This window comes from Pygocentrus nattereri, chromosome 24 (genome assembly GCF_015220715.1).
Source record: "Pygocentrus nattereri isolate fPygNat1 chromosome 24, fPygNat1.pri, whole genome shotgun sequence".
NCBI lineage: Eukaryota > Metazoa > Chordata > Actinopteri > Characiformes > Serrasalmidae > Pygocentrus > Pygocentrus nattereri.
In genome coordinates this window covers 8630023-8650412 of record NC_051234.1, presented here as the reverse complement: position 1 = coordinate 8650412, position 20390 = coordinate 8630023, and the positions used below count along the sequence as shown (strand labels likewise).

Genomic DNA, 20390 nt, shown 5'->3' with positions numbered 1-20390 from the left:
TTATTAAAGAACCTCTGAAGAAACACTTTTTTAAGGGTGTAGGCCCAGCTTGAAATGACAAAGGTGAATTAGCACCCGTGCTAAAGTTGGCTCAATTACATGATATAAAAGCTACACCTGATCTGTCCTAATAGTGTGGTCTTTCAGATCAGATATCATCCGAGATATAATAAATACTACATTTGGAGTCCTACGGTTTCTCATTTGGTTGAATGTGATTTTTTAAATCAACACTCATCCTAGCAACAGTGGGTAACGTTTTATTGTAGGGTACAGTCCACAAGGCTACAGGACACCTCCATAAGCTTGTCATAATAACAGATATATCCCTGCGTTAATGGTAATTAACACTTATTCCAAAAAGCGTCAGCAATCATAAATGCTACTTTGATCAAAACTGACAAATGTATATAAAATTTATCAAATTACGCCAGTTGGAATAAGTATTTTACAGTAAAGTATTGCGCAACAGTAGCGACAAAAGATTGCATCTGTGGGCGGGGTCTGGGTAGATCAGCTGAACTACGGTCGAAATGAACAAAACACACAAATGCTCAGTGAAAGAGATAAATTACCTCTCTCTTTACCTGTCAGCCCAAGCCCAGCAACCTGAACGCTTATCAGCTATTTAAAAGACAAGATGCATAATTAAAGACGTGCCCACCAGAGCGATTATGTTCAATTACAACCAACTGTCCTCGTCTCCATCTCTCCATCTTTTTCTCTCTCTGCCTGCCAACACGCACACAGAAGCTGCATCGACTCATTACCCACAAAAACGTCTCTCCTAAACTAATCCGATCTACACAAACACACAAAACAGAGTGAAGTTTGTTCTGTGTTCTCCTTCAGTCTACAGTTTTACTGACCAGCGCCAGCTGCTGTTAGCACATTAAAAGTGCTAAGGTGGCTTCAAGTGACGCAACAGTGGCCGTCATGAGGGGGTCATGAGTTTGATACCCGGCGATGACACAGCCATCCACGCCTGGGAGTCTAAGGGAGCATAATTGTTCTCTCTCTCTCTCTCTCTCTCTCTCTCTCTCTCTATGGGTGAGTAGGATGGCCCCAGTGCTGCTGTTGACCAGGCATTGTGGTCCATTATTCAGCAGAGACATTGACATGGTTGTGTGTGTGGTGTTGGTAGCAGACACAGCAGTGTTGCTGGGGTTCTTAGACATGTTTCTAATGAAGTGGCCAGTGAGTGGAAACACAAGTTAGGTGTTTCTAATAAAATGGCCAGTGAGTGGAAGCACAAGGTCAGTGCTTCTAATAAAGTGGACAGTGAGTGGAAGCACAAGGTCAGTGTTTCTAATAAAGTGGCCAGTGAGTGGAAGCACATAGTAGGTGTTTTGAATGAAATGGCCAGTGAGTGGAAATACAAGGTAGGTGTTTCTAATAAAGTGGCCAGTGAGTGGAAGTACAAGGTAGGTGTTTCTAATAAAGTGGTCAGTGAGTGTAAATACAAGGTAGGTGTTTCTAATAAAGTGACCAATGAGTGGAAGCACAAGGTAGGCGTTTCTAATAAAGTGGCCAGTGAGTGGAAGCACATAGTAGGTGTTTTGAATGAAGTGTCCAGTGAGTGGAAGCACAAGGTAGGTACTTCCAATAAAGTGGTCAGTGAGTGGAAGTACATGGTAGGTGTTTCTATTAAAGTGGCCAGTGAGTGGAAGCACAAGGTAGGCGTTTCTAATAAAGTGGCCAGTGAGTGGAAGCTCAAGGTAGGTGTTTCTAATAAAGTGGTCAGTGAGTGGAAGTACATGGTAGGTGTCTCTAAAAAAGTGGCCAGTTATTAGGAGTACAAGACAGATATCTGTAATAAAGTGGATGGTGGGTGTTTATAGGGGGTGGACACTCTCAGGCCTTATCATTTTGAATGTATAAAATGCCATTTAATTTCAGGTCTGCTTCATCAATCATTTATTCACACTATTAAAATGTATCATTCCAGGCGAGAAATGCAACCTATCAAAAGCATGAATAATTAATTCACTGACCAAAAAAAGCAATAAATCTAGGAAATATGTATGAGGGAACATAAACATCTTTGACTTTGCTCAGATTAAGTTTGAGTCAGGGTAACTGTGTTATTTGAGTGTCGGCTTTACTACAACCTCAGTCAAAAGGTTTTAGGGGACATGAAAGAACACTGAACACACAGACACGCGTGCTGCTGCTGCTTGGCTAAATGAACAGCTGCCTCCTCTCCTGTAGGCTCAGAGATGAAGAGGAAGAAGAGGTGTCTCTCCGTCTGTGTGAGCAAAGCCGCTGGGACCCAAACACTGATGTAGACTCACTCCAACCACGACCAAGAAGACCCTCAAACACGCTCATTATCCACCCTTGTAAATTCACCTACGAGTTTTTGAAGGCAAATTCATAGATCTTAAACGTGCTGTACATGCAAGACGGCCCAAGAATATAACTGAGCTACAAGCATTCAGTAAGGAAGAGTGGGTGAAAACTCTTAGCTGGCTATTAAAAGTGTTTACATGCTGTGATGTCTGCCAAAGGGAGTGTAAACACGGACTTAGTCAGGTGTCCAAACTTTTAGATTTGTATATATAATGTAATTCTAAAGTAACTCAGCATGCAGAAACATTTTGAAAACCGTTTGTGGGTGAGATTGTGGCCGGTGGTGCTAAAACATTTGCACGCAGCTGTAGATCTGTCCAAAAAAATTGGGACATAAGGAACTGGTGAGAGTGATTAAGAACAAAATAACAAATAAAAACAAACTCTGTCTCTCTGTCTTTCTCTACTCGGTGTCCAGCTGAGCTAAGGAGCAGCTCAGTAGGAAATAAAAAAGCAATGAAAAAGGCTGAGCTCCCACAGCACCATAGCAACCAGGAGCTGGTTTTGGGGGGGGGGGATGGAGTAGTGTGACAGTGAGGATGTGATGATGAGAAATAGCCTGTAGGACTTCATTAATGGACTTCCATTAGCTCTGCTGGACCCAATATGGGCTGAAGGACCACGAAAGAGGAAGAGACCACTTATCCTGCACACACACACACCAGTTTGTTTTTATACTTTATCGGGACGTGGGTGGTCATATATCTCCTATGCTGCTCGCTTGCACCACTGATGTGAACTGATGAAGTAAGACCCTGTTTAAACTGAGGGGCAACTTATGTTTCATCATTAATATCACTGGTTTGAATTAAAGCACCAACAGTGTGATTAGCTGTAAAACGGCAGTATAAAAGTCTAAAAGTACCATTTGAATGTCTTACACGCTTCAAATGTCCATGTTTCAGTCAGAAGTTGTGTCAAACCCAGGCTCAATCCCAAACGGCTCTGTACTCCCTAAATAGCGTTCTAGCTATGACACCTGGGGGCAGTCATGGGCTGGAGGTTAGGGAAAAAGCCTCGTGACTGGAAGATCGCCGGTTCGATCCGACAGCACATGACTGAGGTGTCCTTGAGCAAGACACCTAACCCCCAGCTGCTCCCCGGGCGCTGCGGATTGGGCTGCCCACCGCTCCGGGCAAGCGTGCTCACTGCCCCCTAGTGTGTGTGTGCTCACTAGTGTGTATGTGGTGTTTCACTTCACGGATGGGTTAAATGCAGAGGTGAAATTTCCCCATTGTGGGACTAATAAGGGCCTCTTAATGTTCTGAACTAGAACTAGACTGGTCACCTAGCTAACAGGCTAAAAGATAGCATCCATCCATCCATCCATCCATTTTCTAAGCCGCTTCTCCGTCAGGGTCGCGGGGGGATGCTGGAGCCTATCCCAGCAGTCTTCGGGCGAAAGGCAGGATACACCCTGGACAGGTCGCCAGTCCATCGCAGGGCAGACAGACAGACACAGACAGTCACTCACACACTCACACCTAGGGGCAATTTAGCATGTCCAATAGGCCTGACTGCATGTCTTTGGACTGTGGGAGGAAACCGGAGAACCCGGAGGAAACCCACGCAGACACGGGGAGAACATGCAAACTCCACACAGAGAGGACCCTGGCCGCCCGGCCGGGGAATCGAACCCAGGCCCTCCTCGCTGTGAGGCGACAGCACTACCCACCACGCCACCGTGCCGCTAAAAGATAGCAAACATGCTAAACAACTCCATCATTAATATCACTGGTTTGAATTAAAGCACTAACAGTGTGATTAGCTGTAAAACGGCAGTATAAAAGTCTAAAAGTATCACTTGAATGTCTTCCATGCTTCAATTGTCCATGTTTCAGTCAGAAGTCGTGTCAAACCCAGGCTCAATCCCAAATGGCTCTGTACTCCCTAAATAGCATTCTAGCTATGAATGTTTACAAATTCTAGCCTCTATAGCCAAACAATTTATTTGTTAACAATTTGTTTTATAATTAGTAGATTATTATTAATATTATTGACTTCAACTATTTTCTGTTGGCCACTGTTTGTGTGTGTGTGTGTGTGTGTGTTTGTTGTATGTATACATCTAGCTATAAGTACCTAGATGTAAGAACAATTTGTCCCATATTCATTATATATTTAAATGCCTATATATGACAACGATGTTCCATACATCTATGCATCTTTATATCTATATCGATGTTTAAATATATACATATACTGTATATTGGAAGTGAACATAGAACATTGCAAACATAACAGGATTTGCTCTTATAGTTTTACAAAAATGAGACAGAGCTTTGAAAGAAAATTATTTACAATAACAGAAAGAGAGAGAGAGAGAGAGAGAGAGAGAGAGAGAGAGAGAGAGTCAGTAAATGAAAAGGAGATCCTTGAGAACAGAGGAGAGGCTGCACGCTGCCTGAAATGGAGAAAAAGCTCAGATCTATTCGTGGAACTATCTGGAAAGCCAGCAATCTGATCCGCCCTTATTCCTTTCTTATTTTTCAGTCTGAGGCTGAAGGAGCTCTGTTAGTAGTGCAGAGGATGGGAGATTGAATCGGTCAGTGGAACGACACTGACATACTGTTATCTACAAAACCTGACAAAAGCGGGTTACATAGCTAAAACAGCAGCAGCCTGAATTCTGCCCATAGATCTGTTCAGGTTTAGAGATAACAGTGTGTCAGAAACCACAAAATCAAGCCTGTCAGAGATCACATTAGTGTATTCCAACAATGATTAAACACTTCTGCATATAGTCATTCAGAGTGGTTTGGTGTGAAACGCTCTGTTCTAGATAAACTTACCGAGTCAGAAATGTTCACAGCGGTGGTGATAGGAACCAGATGCCCTCATCTAAAAGCTCCCACACAAGGTTATTACATGAAATGGTTATGAATTCACTGCCTGAAGTCTGAAACATTGATATGATATCGATATGATGATATTTATGAAAAGCCTTCGGCCTAAAAATGTGTTTTAAATCCATTTATGGTGGAGGGATACATGCAGGATGCTGCCAGGCAAAATAGTCCCAAGATAAAACTTCTTTTTTCAGATCCATCACTATTTTCCCATCATCATCATTCCATACAAAACTCAGAAGACTTGTGTAGGTTCACTGGTGGTTTTGGATAGTAAACAAAATGTCTGTATTTGTGTTGTAGTCATGGTGACGCCTGGTTCCTATCACCACCACTGTAAAGACATCTGAAGCATTTCACACCAAACCGCTCTGAATGAATCAGTTTACATCTCAAGGACTGAATTAAGCAGAAAATTTTTAAAAATCAGTGGACTTCCCCTTTAATATGTAAAGATGATGACGGAAAAAAATACGTACATAGCACGAAATTTTATCTAAAATGAACATAACAATGTCTCAGACATCAGGCAGTGAATTCATAACCATTTTATCTAATAACTTTCTGTGAAGGAGCTTTTAGACGTGGACGTCTGGTTCCTATCACCACCACTGTGAATAATTCTGAGTCTCTACAATGAGCCATTTCACATTGCACAACTCTAATTTGGTAAATTGGTAACTCTGTTTACATCTTAATGACTGAAGTAAGGAAAGAGGCTAATTGCTAATTGCTAAGCTTCAAGAACTTGCTAGCTACATTAGACTCGTAGCTTCAGTGCTTCTCAAAAATACATTTTAGACAAAACTTAATCTAAAACTATCGAAAAAATGTCTGGTGGATGCCTGGTTCCTATCACCACCACTTGGAGTCTCTGCAATGAACCATTTCACACTGAACCACTTTATTTAATTGCTAGGCTTTGAGAACCTGCTAGCTACATTAGCCTTGTAACTTCAGCATATAACACCTTGAACATCCATCCATCCATTTTCTAAGCTGCTTCTACGTCAGGGGGTGCTGGAGCCTATCCCAGCAGTCATCGGGCGGAAGGCAGGATACACCCTGGACAGGTCGCCAGTCCATCGCAGGGCAGACAGACAGACCCAGGGGCAATTTAGCATGTCCAATCGGCCTGACTGCATGTCTTTGGACTGTGGGAGGAACCCGGAGGAAACCCACGGGGAGAACATGCAAACTCCAGTCCAGAGGACCCTGGTCACCCGGCCGGGGAATCGAACCCAGACTCTCCTTGCTGTGAGGCGACAGTGCTAACCACTACACCACCGTGCCGCCTACCTTGAACGTACTTCTGAAAAACATTTTAGACCAAAACTATCTTAAACTATCGTAAAACAGTGGTTTAGACATCGGCCAGTGAATTCATAACCGTTTTATAATAACTTCCTGTGAGGGAGCTTTTAGATGTGGACGTTTGGTTCCCATCACCACCAGTCTCTACAATGAACCATTTCACACTGAACCACTCTAAATGACTTTGTTTACATCTTAATGACTGAATAAGGGAAATGTGCTAACTGCTAAGCTTTGAGAACCTGGTAGCTACATTAGACTTGTAGCTTCAGTTTAAAACTACAGAAGCTTCACACACCAAACATGCCCGACTACGTTTGTTGTAAGGGGTGAAACTGCACATTTGATGTGCTTTAAAAGAGTAACGCTGAAGCTGTAGCGAGGTGCTAACACACCTTAACCAAAGTGTCAATCACGGTAACAAGCAGGAGGGGACAGAGCAGAGACAGGGTCTGACCTCAAAACACTAATCAGCGCTAATCAACACTGTCAGCCCTCAGCAACTGCCCTGCCACACACTCACACGGAGCTAGCTGTGTGTGTGACGGAGAAAAAGAGCAGGACAAGCGAGTGTGCGTATGGCGGAGGACTTACAAGTGAGAATAGGGCAATCTAATCAGCCACAGTAATAAGAAAATGTCCCTTTGTGTGAGCTGAATTCTCCACAATTACCCTTCACACCGGCTGATTGCAACTGCGCCGCTTCAGATGGTGAACGGAACTAATCAGATTACCCTGATTCTGCTGCCCCACAGGGCCAACAAAGCCATCGGGATTTTCCTCTGTTTGCTTTTACCAGACGTAAAAGAGGAGAGAAGTCACTCCTCCGCATAAATTAACTCTCCGCATTGACACTCTGGACGTACAGGGCTAGCCAACTAGCCAAAGAGCGGTTTATGCTGCTGGACCACATGATGGGGTGGGGGGGTTTGTGGGGGGGTGTCACACAATGTCCTAACAGAAAACGAGTGTTCAAATGTAGCACTGCATCGCGTCAAGGCCTGGGCAATAGATAAGGTGATATAATCAGATATCAGCGACGATTACAGCTTAAAGCAACAGTATTTAACAATTTACTTTAAAATACCATCTTCACAATTATTTTGATGCTATATATCTGTGCTGTATGGATGTGTCGGAGTCCCAATTGACTATGTTTTAGCTATATTTTGCAACGTTGGGCTGCAGGATCCAGTATTTAAATTCCTACATAGTGCACTATGTAGGGAGCAGGAAGCCGTTTGACATTCAGCCCCATTGTGAGGAGAGGGCTGCTGCTGTTTTGATGCTAAATAAGACTCGATGGTCATATATATTGATGAAGTAAGACCCTGTTTTTTATTTAAACTGAAGGGGCTGGTAACATATCTTCCTAACCAGAAATAGGCTGGTCAGCTAGCTAACAAGCTAAAAGAGTCAATAGCCTAAACAACTCCATCACTAACATAACAGGCTTGAATTAAAGTACTTACGGTATGATTTACTGTAAAATGGCAATATAAAAGACTAAAAATGTTACTTGAATGACGTATAAAGTGAATGTTTTTGCATTAAACAGTACTGCGATATCATATCGTTGCTGTCGGAAGAAAACCTTGCATCTCCATTTTTGGCATTTTTCAGTTTTTGACATAATTTGAAAGCATCTGTTACTCTTTACATTGTTTGTAAATTTTATGATGAATGGCCTAAAAGAAATTACTCAAAATGACATGGGAAAAATTCTGGTTCCATTGACTTACATTGATAGTGAAGTATGTTTTTACCTTCTCCTGTAAAGTTACTATTTTGGAGATACAAGGTTTTCTTCAGCGGTTCATTGTTTCTTGGCAATGATACCAAATTCTAAAGGAACTACATTTCTTGGTGGAATACGTGTTTATGTTGATTAATATTTATAACAACTTAAATCATTTTCTGAAAAAATGTGTATTTGACAGTATTTTAAGTTGGCCATCATTTTTTATAAAATCATTAAGCCACTTGAGGCAGTGTTACTGCGATTTTATCACTAGAAGGGAGTTTTATTGTGCTTCACGTTGTGCCTAATAACACCTTTGCCCGTGATAAAATTGCAGTAATGCACAGCCTCTGGCTTACTGATTTAATTTAGAAACTTTTTGAGAAAGGTGTTGTTATCATGTCAAGCTAATTTTACAAAGCTTCAATATAGAGCCATATACAACACTTCAACCTGAAGAACCATTTCACCATCCAGTGCACTCATGGATCTAAATAAAACCATCACCTTTACTAAATATCTCTTGAAGAACCATCAAACATTGTGCTCTGCAACTTAAATGCAATAATAGCTTCATACGAGCATTAAAGCACTGTGTAAATTTAAACTGATAAATGCTGAAACAGCGATCACTGCATTGATATTCACAAGTTTATCCTCGATATTTTGCTGTATTGATATTTTAAACACAGCCCTAATCACACCTCTCAGCCTGAAAACCGCTGGATTTGGTGGCCCTTTGTTTTTTTTCTTACTGGAGACGCACTGGGATGCCTCAGTGCTTACACAACAAATACACCTCTGAAGGTGGTTTGAGTGACTGGATCACAGCCTCCAAGACCCCACACTGGACCCCATCCACATCTGCACTTAGTGCTGTCCACTTAAGATTGGATCACCCTGAACAGACGTTAACGGCAACTGTAAACACGGACGAGTGTATCAAAGTTAACTTAGCAAACAGCTCCAGAGCGCCATCGATTTAACTGGCTGGAGAGTCGACTGCAGCAGCGGAGACTCTGACTGACCGTCAGTGGACAGACTGTGGGTTTAAGGTCAGACAGGACCCTGGGGAGAATCTGATCGAAGGACCGCTGAGGGAGACTGATGGGTGGAGCGAGCTAAGGGAGAAGAGAAAAGATGAGAGATGGATGGAGTGGCGTCGTTTTTGACAAAGTGTGCGCAGTGGTGTAGATCCTGGGCCGTGCGTCTTTATGACAGGCGCTGATGAGCAGGAGGCCGAGAGCCGGAGTTTATGTCTCCTCTACTACGAAATCTGCAGCTTTTCAAATCAATACCACAGAGAGAGAGAGAGAGAGGGGGAGAGAAGAGTTTGCTGATGCTGCAGGACTTTCATCACACACATCCATCTAATTACTCTACACAGTGTTTGTGTATCAGAGAGAGAGCAAGAGAGACAGAGAGAGAAAGAGAGAGTAGCCAGTGAGTGGAAGGGAAGCGCAAGGTAGGTGTTTCTAATAAAGTTGCCAGTTAGTAGAATCACAAGGTAGGTGTTTCTAATAAAGTGACCAGTTAGTGCAAGTACAAGGTGGGTGTTTCTAATAAACTGGCCAGTTAGTAAAAGCACAAGGTAGGTGTTTCTAGTAAAGTTGCCAGTTAGTGGAAGTACAAGGTGGGTGTTTCTAATAAACTGGCCAGTGAATAGACGTACAATGTGGGCGTTTCTAATAAAGTGGCCAGTTAGTAGAAGCACAATGTGTTGGTTTCTAGTAAAGTGGCCAGTTAGTGGAAGTACAAGGTTGATGTTTCTAATAAACTGGCCAGTGAATAGACGTACAATGTGGGCGTTTCTAATAAAGTGGCCAGTTAGTAGAAGCACAATGTGTTGGTTTCTAATAAAGTGGCCAGTGAGTGGAGATACAACGTTCCTCAAATAAAGTCTCTCTCTCTCTCTCTCTCTCTCTCTCTTTCTCTCTCGCTCATCCAGACCTCAATGTACCCTGTTGCTCTGAAAAAGTCCATTATCACAGGATTAGCCTCAGAAGAGGCTGCGCCCTCCATATTCCTCTTACAATCTCTCTTTCTCTCTCTCTCACTCCTTCCCTCTCATTCTCTCTCCTTCTCATTCATTAAATGCTCTGCCACAACGACTTTCCTTAACGGTCCAGACAAAAGCTGAGACAAAAGCACGGCTGGTATGCCTTAGTAGCCACTCCAGATGGCCTTTCGGTGAGGCGTGAGTGTTTGATTTGGGCAAAAGCGGGCCCCCAGCTCCCCCGACCAAACATTAGCCGAAGGAAACAATTTATTCTAGCTGAGACTGGAGCGCCCTGGAGAAGGAAGGGACGGTGAGGTCAGAGCTGATAAGCCCGGCGGAGCCTCAGCGCTGTTTATCAGAACTTGGGGTCTTTATTTCATTATCTGTTTATTTGGATACCTATTAAGTCTGACAATATCGTAAGCTAGTTGGAGTCCATTCAAACACTGCATTAATCACTTCGCTAAGAGGCAAACAAAACAGCATGGATGAGCAATATTATTGTTATTGTCTCCTATATGAAACAGAATAATATATTTATATTAAAAGTATCCAGATGGGCCTCTTAATGAATGAATTCAGCTGCTTTAAGATGCATTCATTGTTGATACAGCTTTAATCTCCATAGAAAAGCACTGACCACTAGGATGGGACAGTCTGGAGCAGCCGTATATGAGCCTAAGGTTACCATGCTCAATGCCAATCATGGGCTAAAGCCACTGGGCATTTGAACAGCAGTAGAACTGTGTTCTCTAGGGTGATGGAGCTCCATCTAATACGTTTGGGATGAGTTGGAGTGACCAGAACTGACCATCCAACATCAGTACCAGACCTCATTAATGCTCAATCAAATCCTCATAGCAATCTAGTGTGAACTCACTTGGTTTCAGAAGAAACACTGGAGAACCACAGACGTTTAGTGGTGTTTTGGGTTCTTACCGAGTTCAGATCCAGGTTGTTGTGCACCCACTCTTTAGCTTCCTGATAGTCTTCAGTCAGGCCCATAATGTACAGGGTATCCAGAGAGTCCACTATAGAAGCCCCTCGGAGACCACCTGAAAACACAATAGACGTCATCAGGACTCGACACAGACAGACATAAATATTCTTCTCAATCATAAAAGACAACATCCCAACAACATTAGCAAAGTTGGATAGAAACAAGAACAGATTTAAATGACATTTAAGCTACATGGTACATAAATTCATGGCACTTCTGCACAGAACTACAGAGCCCTGCTGGTGACGTCCCATATAAATAAAAATAACGTGTGGCCACAACTTATTAATGCATGGAAATGAGATCCTAATGCATGGCAACAGCTTAGTAAGGTATGGAAATAAGATAATGCCACACATTAGGATCTCATTCCCATGACTTTCTAAGTTGCAGCCATGCATTGAGATTTCAGTCCGACGTCTTATTAAGTTGTGGCCATGCATTAGGATCGTTCCCACTCAACCAAATGTTTCACTAGTGACTGTGTCTGCGGTGACAATTTTAACTCATTTTGAGCAGAACTCAAAATCGCAGCCAGTATATGACCAACAAACGCAAATATATATATATATATATATATATATAGACACACACACACACACACACACACACACACTGTCAGAACAAAACTTTTCATCTCCAGAATGTTAACTTTACAGGAGAAGGAAAAAACATACTTTTAATGTAAGCCAATGGAACCAAACGTCCTTCCACGTTGTTTTGGTCCATTTCTTTTGGCCCATTCAACATGAAATTTACATGCAATATAAAGGCCAACAGGTATTTTCAAAATATGCAAAAAACTGAAAAATGACAAATGGAGATACAATTATTCACAAAACTCAATACGAAACTGTTCATATGTGCAATAACAACAATTCTGTGTGCAATAACTCAGAGGGACACTAACTTAATTTAAATAATTTAAATAATTGTAACTGCTTTATACCTGATGTTTCATATTACTATCACAATCACCACCACCTTACTATATTCTTGAGTACTTAAATCTGGTGTACATACTGTAAATTCTCTATATTGTCTTAAATTATTAGTAAAGTGTTTATTTTTACATAAATGGCTGCAACTGTAACAACTGCAATTTCCCCCTGGGATCAATAAAGGAATCTGAATCTGAATCTGAACAAGCTTTTTTTTTTCTTCTTCAGAACAATTGGATCTAACTGCTCAAGATGTGGCCATGAGGGACAGGGATGCAGCCTCACTTCCTGCTTTAAATAGAGGGGCGGGGCTAATATAAGTAGTGACAGCTTTTTTTTAATAAATAAGGTTTACAAATAAAAAAAAAAAAAAGACAAAAACTATTTTTTAAAATAAATAATGGCAAATCTAAATCAAATCAAAAAGATTTGGTAGTGACATTTAAAACGTAAGAAAATGTTTAATTCATGATAAATGTAAAATTAACTTCACCTTAAAAAAAAAACAAAGTTATACTAATATATTTATTACCATTGCTATTAATGCCTTGGGTTTAGACAGATTATAATATAAACCTTCTAAATATTTATTTTTAAAGTTTTTTTAAAATAATTATGCTTATAATGCTAGAATGGTACATAAACGATTCATATATACAGTGCTTAGCATAAATAGTGTACATAAAGAGTACACAGCCTTTGAAAAGTAAGATTTTAATCAATACCTCACTGAACACAAGAACAATTTCCCAAATTTTGACAAGACTGAGTTTCCTAGAACATTTGTTTGACCTATAACCACAACAAAAACTACTACATCCAGTATTTTGTATGTCCTCCATGATTTTTAAGGACAGCACCAAGTCTTCTAGGCATGGAATGAACAAGCTGGCGAGATATTTGGACATCAATCTTTTTCCATTCTTCAAGAATTACCTCTTTTAGAGCCTGGATGCTGGATAGAGAGTGATGCTTAAATTGTCTCCTCAGAATTCCCCATAGGCGTTCTATTGGGTTCAGATCGGGAGACATACTTGGCCACTGAATCACTCTCACCCTGTTCTTCTTCAGAAATGCACCAGTGGCCTTAGATGCGTGTTTTGGATCATTGTTATGCTGGAAAAGTGCATGACAACCAAGGGCACAGAGTGATGGAAGCATCTTCTCTTTCAATGCAGAGCGGTGCATCAGTGAATTCATAATAACATCAATGAAATGCAGCTCCCCGACACCAGCAGCACTCATGCAGCCCCACATAAGGACACTGCCCTCACCATGTTTCACTGTAGGCACCATGCATTCCTCTCCTCACCTTTGCAATGCCATACAGTTTGGAAGCCATCAGTAAGCATTTATCTTGGTCTCATTTATCTTGGTCTCATCTCTCCAGAGTTTAGAGTCCCAGTAGTCTTCATGCATGGGCTTTAGGAGAGGCTTCTTTCGTGGACGACACCCGTGCATGCCATTCCTGTGCAGTGTACGCTGTATTGTGTCACAGGAAACAGTCACCTTAGATTGCCTTTCTACTTCTTTAGCTAACTGCACTGAACTTGCATGACGGTTTTCATCAAGCCTTCCCATCAGAAGACGCTCCTGTTTAGGTGATAACTTCCATGGACGCCCTGGACTTCTTTGGAAGATGGTTGAAGTTCCATTTTTGTCAAATTTTTGTGTCACCTTTGCTACAGTATCCTGACTGATAAATAAAGCTTTGCTGATCTTCTTGTAGCCTTCACCTTTCTTGCGTAAAGAAATTATTTTCTTTCGCAGGTCTTGTGACATTTCTCTTCCTGTGGTGCCATTGATGACAGAATGAAATGGAAAGGGGCTTTCTTTGTTAAGTAACACCCTTTTATAGTCAGCTGGACACCTGTTTAATGAATAATTAGACTCACCAGTGGTTGAAGTTTTGTTAATTAGAATTTTGTAGTCTTAAATTTAGCTGTGCTCCTAAGACTTTCATTAGGGTGTCTTCATTTTTGCAACATGGTCTTGAATGAATTTGTTAGGAAATTGATTGTTTGCAATGAATGACCCACATTTGTGGGAGTATTATGTAGCATAGTATCCCATAGAAATGCTCATTCTGAAAGGAAAATAAAGGTTTTCTGTTGGGGTGTACTGCACTATATATATATATATATATATATATATATATATATATATATATATATACATACTTACATTTACTTTGACTTACATTAAAAGTAAAGTATGTTTTTTCCTTCTCCTGTAAAGTTACCATTCTGGAGGTAAGAAGTTTTGTTCCGACAATACTATATATATATATATATATATATATATATATATATATATATATATATATATACACACCCATATTGGCTGGAACATACAGACACTGTTGCTCTCAATAGACCTCGGCAATGAAAACTGGAAACTGCTCACTCTATAGAAATCAAGTGTTTCCGCATTTCACCCAATGAAATACATAAATTACTAAAAGTAATAAATACATTATGATGAAACTTACATTAACTCATAGCTATAAAAGCCTGTCAAATTCAAGCAAATTAAAAAAAAACAAGCCTGATTAATCACAGTTAACTACACAAAAGAATGTGATTATAAAGAAAACATATATTCTATTTCATTTATTACCAAAGCATAAGTGAAAATGTAAGCCCAAGGCTGTGATCTGGTAAAGCACCAAAGCACTGCTCGACTCTATACCAAATGCTGTAATATCTTAGTTCACCTTCCACTTGGAGCAGAAAGCAATACAACTGTAGCAAACTGAGAATCGCACAAACCTAGCGCTGTTCCACCAATCAAGGTTGATCAGCGGAGCTAAAGTCAAACACGCTGCTGCAATTAAGGCCAAATCTTAAGGCTTCGCTGCCATCACAGGAGTCTAAATCCACACTAAATGCCACTACAGAATCAAAATAATGCAGGCAAACTGAACTGCGGGCCACTAAAAGCAGCACAACATCCCCCTCAACAGGCCCGTCATCTCTCCAGCGTCTGCCTTTAGAGGCACTTAATTTGAAGTTATTAAATTCCCTTCCCAGCTTTAATGAGAAATGTTCAGAGGCTTTTTATTTAATCCGCCAAAACCTCAAATGAGATCGGTCGAGGAGTGAGGTGGGGGGTGGTGATGGTGGTCGGAGGGGGGGTTTTCACTTTATTGGGAGAAAATATGAAGAAGCGCCTGCCTCCACACAAATAAAAAACAACGTCTTTATTGCATTAGGGGGAACGAATGCACACGGTGGCAAGAGCTAATGAAAAGTATATCATCAATGAGTAGACAGAAGACCTCGGCGCAGGATGAAAAATCTGCTGCGCCGCTCGCGGAAGCACAATTGGAATAAATGTGCCAATAATGAGGCTGTTGCACTGCGCTCACTATCTGTTCTTTTCCAAAAAAAAAAAGCTCTCAAAGCTGTGGTACACTGCAGAGCGCACAGTACGGCTAACAGCGAGAGGAATTAATGGCTCAAGCAGCAAATGTGAACTGTTTCAGAAGAGTAAGTAAGGGCAGTAAGAATCAAAGTCTTTCACAGTCCCTCTCAACCCCCACCATACATCTAGTCCATCAGCCAACACCGCTAAAAAAGCAACAGCAAGCATTTCATGTTGGTCTAAGCTGGACTATGGTTGACCAGCACAGACCAGCACAAAAACACAACATATCGCTGCTGTCAGAATGAAAACTTGCATCTTTATTTTTGTCGTTTTTCAGTTTTTGACATAATTTGAAAATGCCTGTTGCCCTTTACACTGTATGTAAATTCCATGATGAGTGCAATAAAAGAAATGGCCCAAAATGACTGGGAAAAACATCTGGTTCCTTTGACATACATTAAAAATAAAGTATGTTTTTACCTTCTCCTGTAAAGTTACCATTTTGGAGATACAAGGTTATGTTCCGAAAGCAGCGATATGCTGGTTTTGGTAGTGATCAGCACATCAACTTCATTGCAGCTGACCAGCATCTAAAACAAAACCCTGCTTAAAAAAACCCCATAGAAGCCACTGAGTGATGGTTTTGCATTGTGTTGTGGCATTTTAAATGCACTGGTATCACAGTGTAAAGGATGCTAATGATTTAAAAGGTGACCAGTGGCTGATTTTAAATGCATTTGATGGTTTCCTAAAGGGATTCTTGAGTCTAGTCTTAAAGTACGTTCCTAATTTAGGAATTCTAACCTGGTTTATAGAACATGAGCAAAACAGTGAGCTTGCTAGGTGATGTACAGTAAAATTAGAGACTACTATCAATGACTACTACAAGTAGTGTAAGTAATGTAAAACCCTAACTCTAGAACTTACAGTAACTACCTAACAAGTTGTTAGGGGGCCCCCTGGTGGCTACAGAGGCCCTAATCAGCTGCTTATGTTGCTTATTAGATAGAGCTGGCTCTGTATGCAGGAGAGGTGGTTTGAGGATGGACCAGCAGTGCCATACGGTTCGGCTGCTCCTATTGTTTTTAGCTAAGTGATATAGTTTGTTTTTATACATAACAGGGAGTCACACAGCAGAACTTCATAATCAAGTCTGTTAGATAATCTGGACATCTCCACACAGTTTGAGGCAAATATGTGATGATTTAGGCCTACAGTTAGCGAGATGCTAATGGCTGTTCATAAACTTACACTGCTTGTTAGCTACATTAGCCTTATAGCTGCAGTGCAAAAGGAAAGAAATAAACTTAAAGACACCCAACCTGTCTCGGCTGATCGACTATATTTGGGGTGGGGGTTGAGGACCAATGGAGGACTTTTTGCCAATTTTCATTGGAAATTGATCCTTTCTAGCTGCGGAATTCAGAAAGGAATATAAGGAACTCTTTGCTATGAATGAAGGAGAGGGTTCTGCTTTAGCATACAGGAGGAATCACTGCATTGGTTAATGAGACCCACTGTTGCTCACCTGTGCGCCAGAGCGCTGACTTCTGATGCAATTTTAGCGCAATGCAATTTGCCCCAGTCTGCTTTCAAGCAATCGCAGGTTATGGAAGTGAAAGCGCAGCTGCACGGCTGGAAGGCTACGCTCGCGGAAAGCACGTTTCAGAGTAATAACCGCAGCAGACGGCACGTCAGCAGCAATAACGCGATAGGCCTGCACGATGCAGATAATCCTAAAAACCTGAAAGGGGGCTGCAAGACAGTTGAGCGTTGCATCATTTGAAAAAACAAATAGAAATATGCGTCCTGCTGAGAGCTGCAGGTGAGAGGGAGCTCATGTGTTCCAGACAGCATCTCAACAACAGATACGGTATACATCTCACAGTATTCAGACTCCTGGATCCAGTGTTTCTTCTGAAATGAAATGTATTAAAAAAGCAATAAGCTACCAGAGGCTTTGTGTTACAGTGGTTTTATCACGGGGAAGGGTGTTGTTAGGCACGTTGCGAAGAAAATGTAAAAATCGCAGTAACGCACGGCCTCAAGTGGCTTATCGCATTTATAAAACGGCAACCAACATAAAATATGATAAAATACACAACATTTCAGAACATAATTTATGTTATTATTAATAACAATCAACAAGTATTCAGCCAAGAAATTTAGTTCCCTTAGAGTATGGTATCAATACCAAGCAACCATAGACCATTGAATGAGGAAAACATTCAGTCGCCCATTGTTGTATATTGAGGTCATTTCATGATTTTTTCAAACTTTATGTCATATAACAATGAACATATGATAACACAGCACCGTTTAAAACAAAGACTTTCACTTTACAAGTACTGGTTGGTCACCAAATGACCACCAAAAGTCTTATTTAGCACCGATCTGGTGACGCCCCTCTTCTCATACTGGGGCTCAATCGCAAACGGCTCCCTGCTCCCTACATAGTGCACTACCTAGGAATTGGAATACTGGATCCTGTAGCCCAACAGAGAAAAATACAACTAAGAAAGTCACTTGGGATTAAGACACATCCACACTCGATAAATGATGTATTGTTTGGCTGTAGAGGCTAGAATTTCTAAACTTTCATTGTTAGCACACTATTTAGGGAGTACGAAGCCGATTGGGATTGAGCCTGGGTTTGACGCGACTTCTGACTGAAACATAGACATTTGAAGCGTGTAAGACATTCAAGTGACATTTTTAGAGTTTTATACTGCCGGTAAGTTACAGCCAATCAAATTTCAGAACCAGAACTATCAGGTTTATAATACTAAGTTTGTACTACAGTGACAGCCTCTACTCCTCTGGGAAGGCTTCACATTAGATGCTGTGAGAATTTGATTGAGCATTAGTGAGGTCAGGTACTGATGTTGCATGGTCAGTTCTGGGTCACTCCAACTCATCCCACAGGTACTGAATGGAGCTCCATCACTTCAGAGAACTGCTCCACAGCCCAATGCTAGAGGGATTAAACCCACTAGCTGATGCTTGGCATTGGACAAGCTGACCTTAGGCTTATATGCAGCTGCTCCAGAGTCCAGTCTATTGGTCAGTTTTTTTCTATGGAGACTAAAGCTGGGTCAGAAAAGAGTGACCTTAAAGCAGCTGAGCTCACTCATTAGCAGGGCTATGTGGACACGTCTGGACTGACAGTGAGGATCTGCTCCGTTTCTTGTCTCCTCTGTGTCGGTCTGTCACTCAAATGCACTATTTTTTATTCCACTCTTTCTCTCTCTCTTTATCTCTCTCCCTTTCCATGTCTCTCTCTATCTCTCTCTCTCTCTCTTTCCATCTCCCTCTCTCTGTTTCTCTCCATCTCTCTCTTGACATATTTCTATCTCTTCCTCTCTTTCTGCATCTCACTCTCTTTTCCTCTTTCTCTTTCCACCTCTGCCTCTCTCAATTTCTCTCTCTCTTTCTATTTCTCTCCATCTCTTGCTCTCCCTTTCAGTCTCTCTTTCTCTAATTCTCTCCATCTTTGTCTCATTCTCACTCTCCTTCTTCCACTTCTCTCTTTCTTTCCTTCTCACTCTCACTCTCTCTCTCTCCATCTCTATCATTCCATCTTTCTTTTTCTCTGTTTCTCTTTCTATTTCTTTCCATTGTTTTTCTTCCATGCATCTCTCTTTCCTTCTCTCTCTCTCTCTTCCACAGTAATACTACATTATACACCGATCAGGCATATCATTATCACCACCTCCTTGTTTTTATGCTCAATGTCCATTTTATCAGCTCCACTTACTGTATAGCTGCACTTTGTAGTTCTACAGTTACAGACTGTAGTCCATCTGTTTCTCTGATACTTTGTTATCCCCTTTTACCCTGTTCTTCACTGGTCAGGACCCTCATGGACCCTCACAGAGCAGGTATTATTTGGGTGGTGGATCATTCTCAGCACTACGGTAACACTGATGTGGTGTTAGGGTGTTAGTGTGTGTTGTGCTGGTCTGAGTGGATCTGAGTCTGAGTCCTTCATCAGTGGTCACAGGACGCTGGTCACAGGATGCTGCCCACAGGACGATGTTGGCTGGATATTTTTGGTTGGTGGACTATTCTCAGTCCAGCAGTGACACTGAGGTGTTTACAAACTCCAGCAGTGCTGCTGTGTCTGATCCACTCATACCAGCGCAACACACACTAACACACCACCACCACATCAGTGTTACTGAAGCGCTGAGGATGATCCACCACCCAAATAGTACCTGCTCTGTAAGGGTCCATGGGGGTCCTGACCACTGAAGAACAGGGTAAAAGGGGGCTAACAAAGTATCAGGAAACAGATGGACTACAGTCTGTAACTGTAGAACTACAAAGTGCTCCTATACAGTAAGTAGAGCTGATAAAATGGACAATGAGCGTAGAAACAAGGAGGTGGTCATAATGTTATGCCTGATCGGTGTATGTGAGGTAATATTGTTCAGAAGCCACCACAGCAATAGGTTTGTATCAATAAACATCTTCAGTATAAAATGATGATTTTTGACAACATACAACAACAATCATTTGCTACATTTACATCAGCATGCAATAAACAGTTGATATGAATTGCAAACAGTCAGACTCAAACGATAATATCCGGCCTGTATTCTGAATGGATCATATTCATTCTGCTGGGCTGCTTCCACATTAGAGATTTCATGATGCACTTGACGACTGATGTTCTAACTGTCCTGTAAAGGGTTAATCCTGTTGCATGACTGTGATTGTGTTCTACAGATTAACCCCCTTGACACGCAAACGCACACCCTTATCCTGATAACCTCTGACTTCATCACAATTCTGACGAGGTCATCAGCTGAAACAGGTTAAA

The 20390-nt window shown here is 41.4% G+C and overlaps 1 protein-coding gene across 2 annotated transcripts in view; it reads right to left on the bottom strand.

The window, feature by feature from the left end:
• Positions 1–20390, bottom strand: part of LOC108426368 (mannosyl-oligosaccharide 1,2-alpha-mannosidase IA) — a 323337-nt gene that overhangs the window by 106055 nt on the left and 196892 nt on the right. For both annotated transcript variants that reach the window (XM_017695791.2, XM_017695792.2), the window contains exon 3: positions 11195–11310. In XM_017695791.2, coding sequence (XP_017551280.1) covers positions 11195–11310 — 116 coding nt within the window. The remainder of the gene's footprint in view (positions 1–11194; positions 11311–20390) is intronic.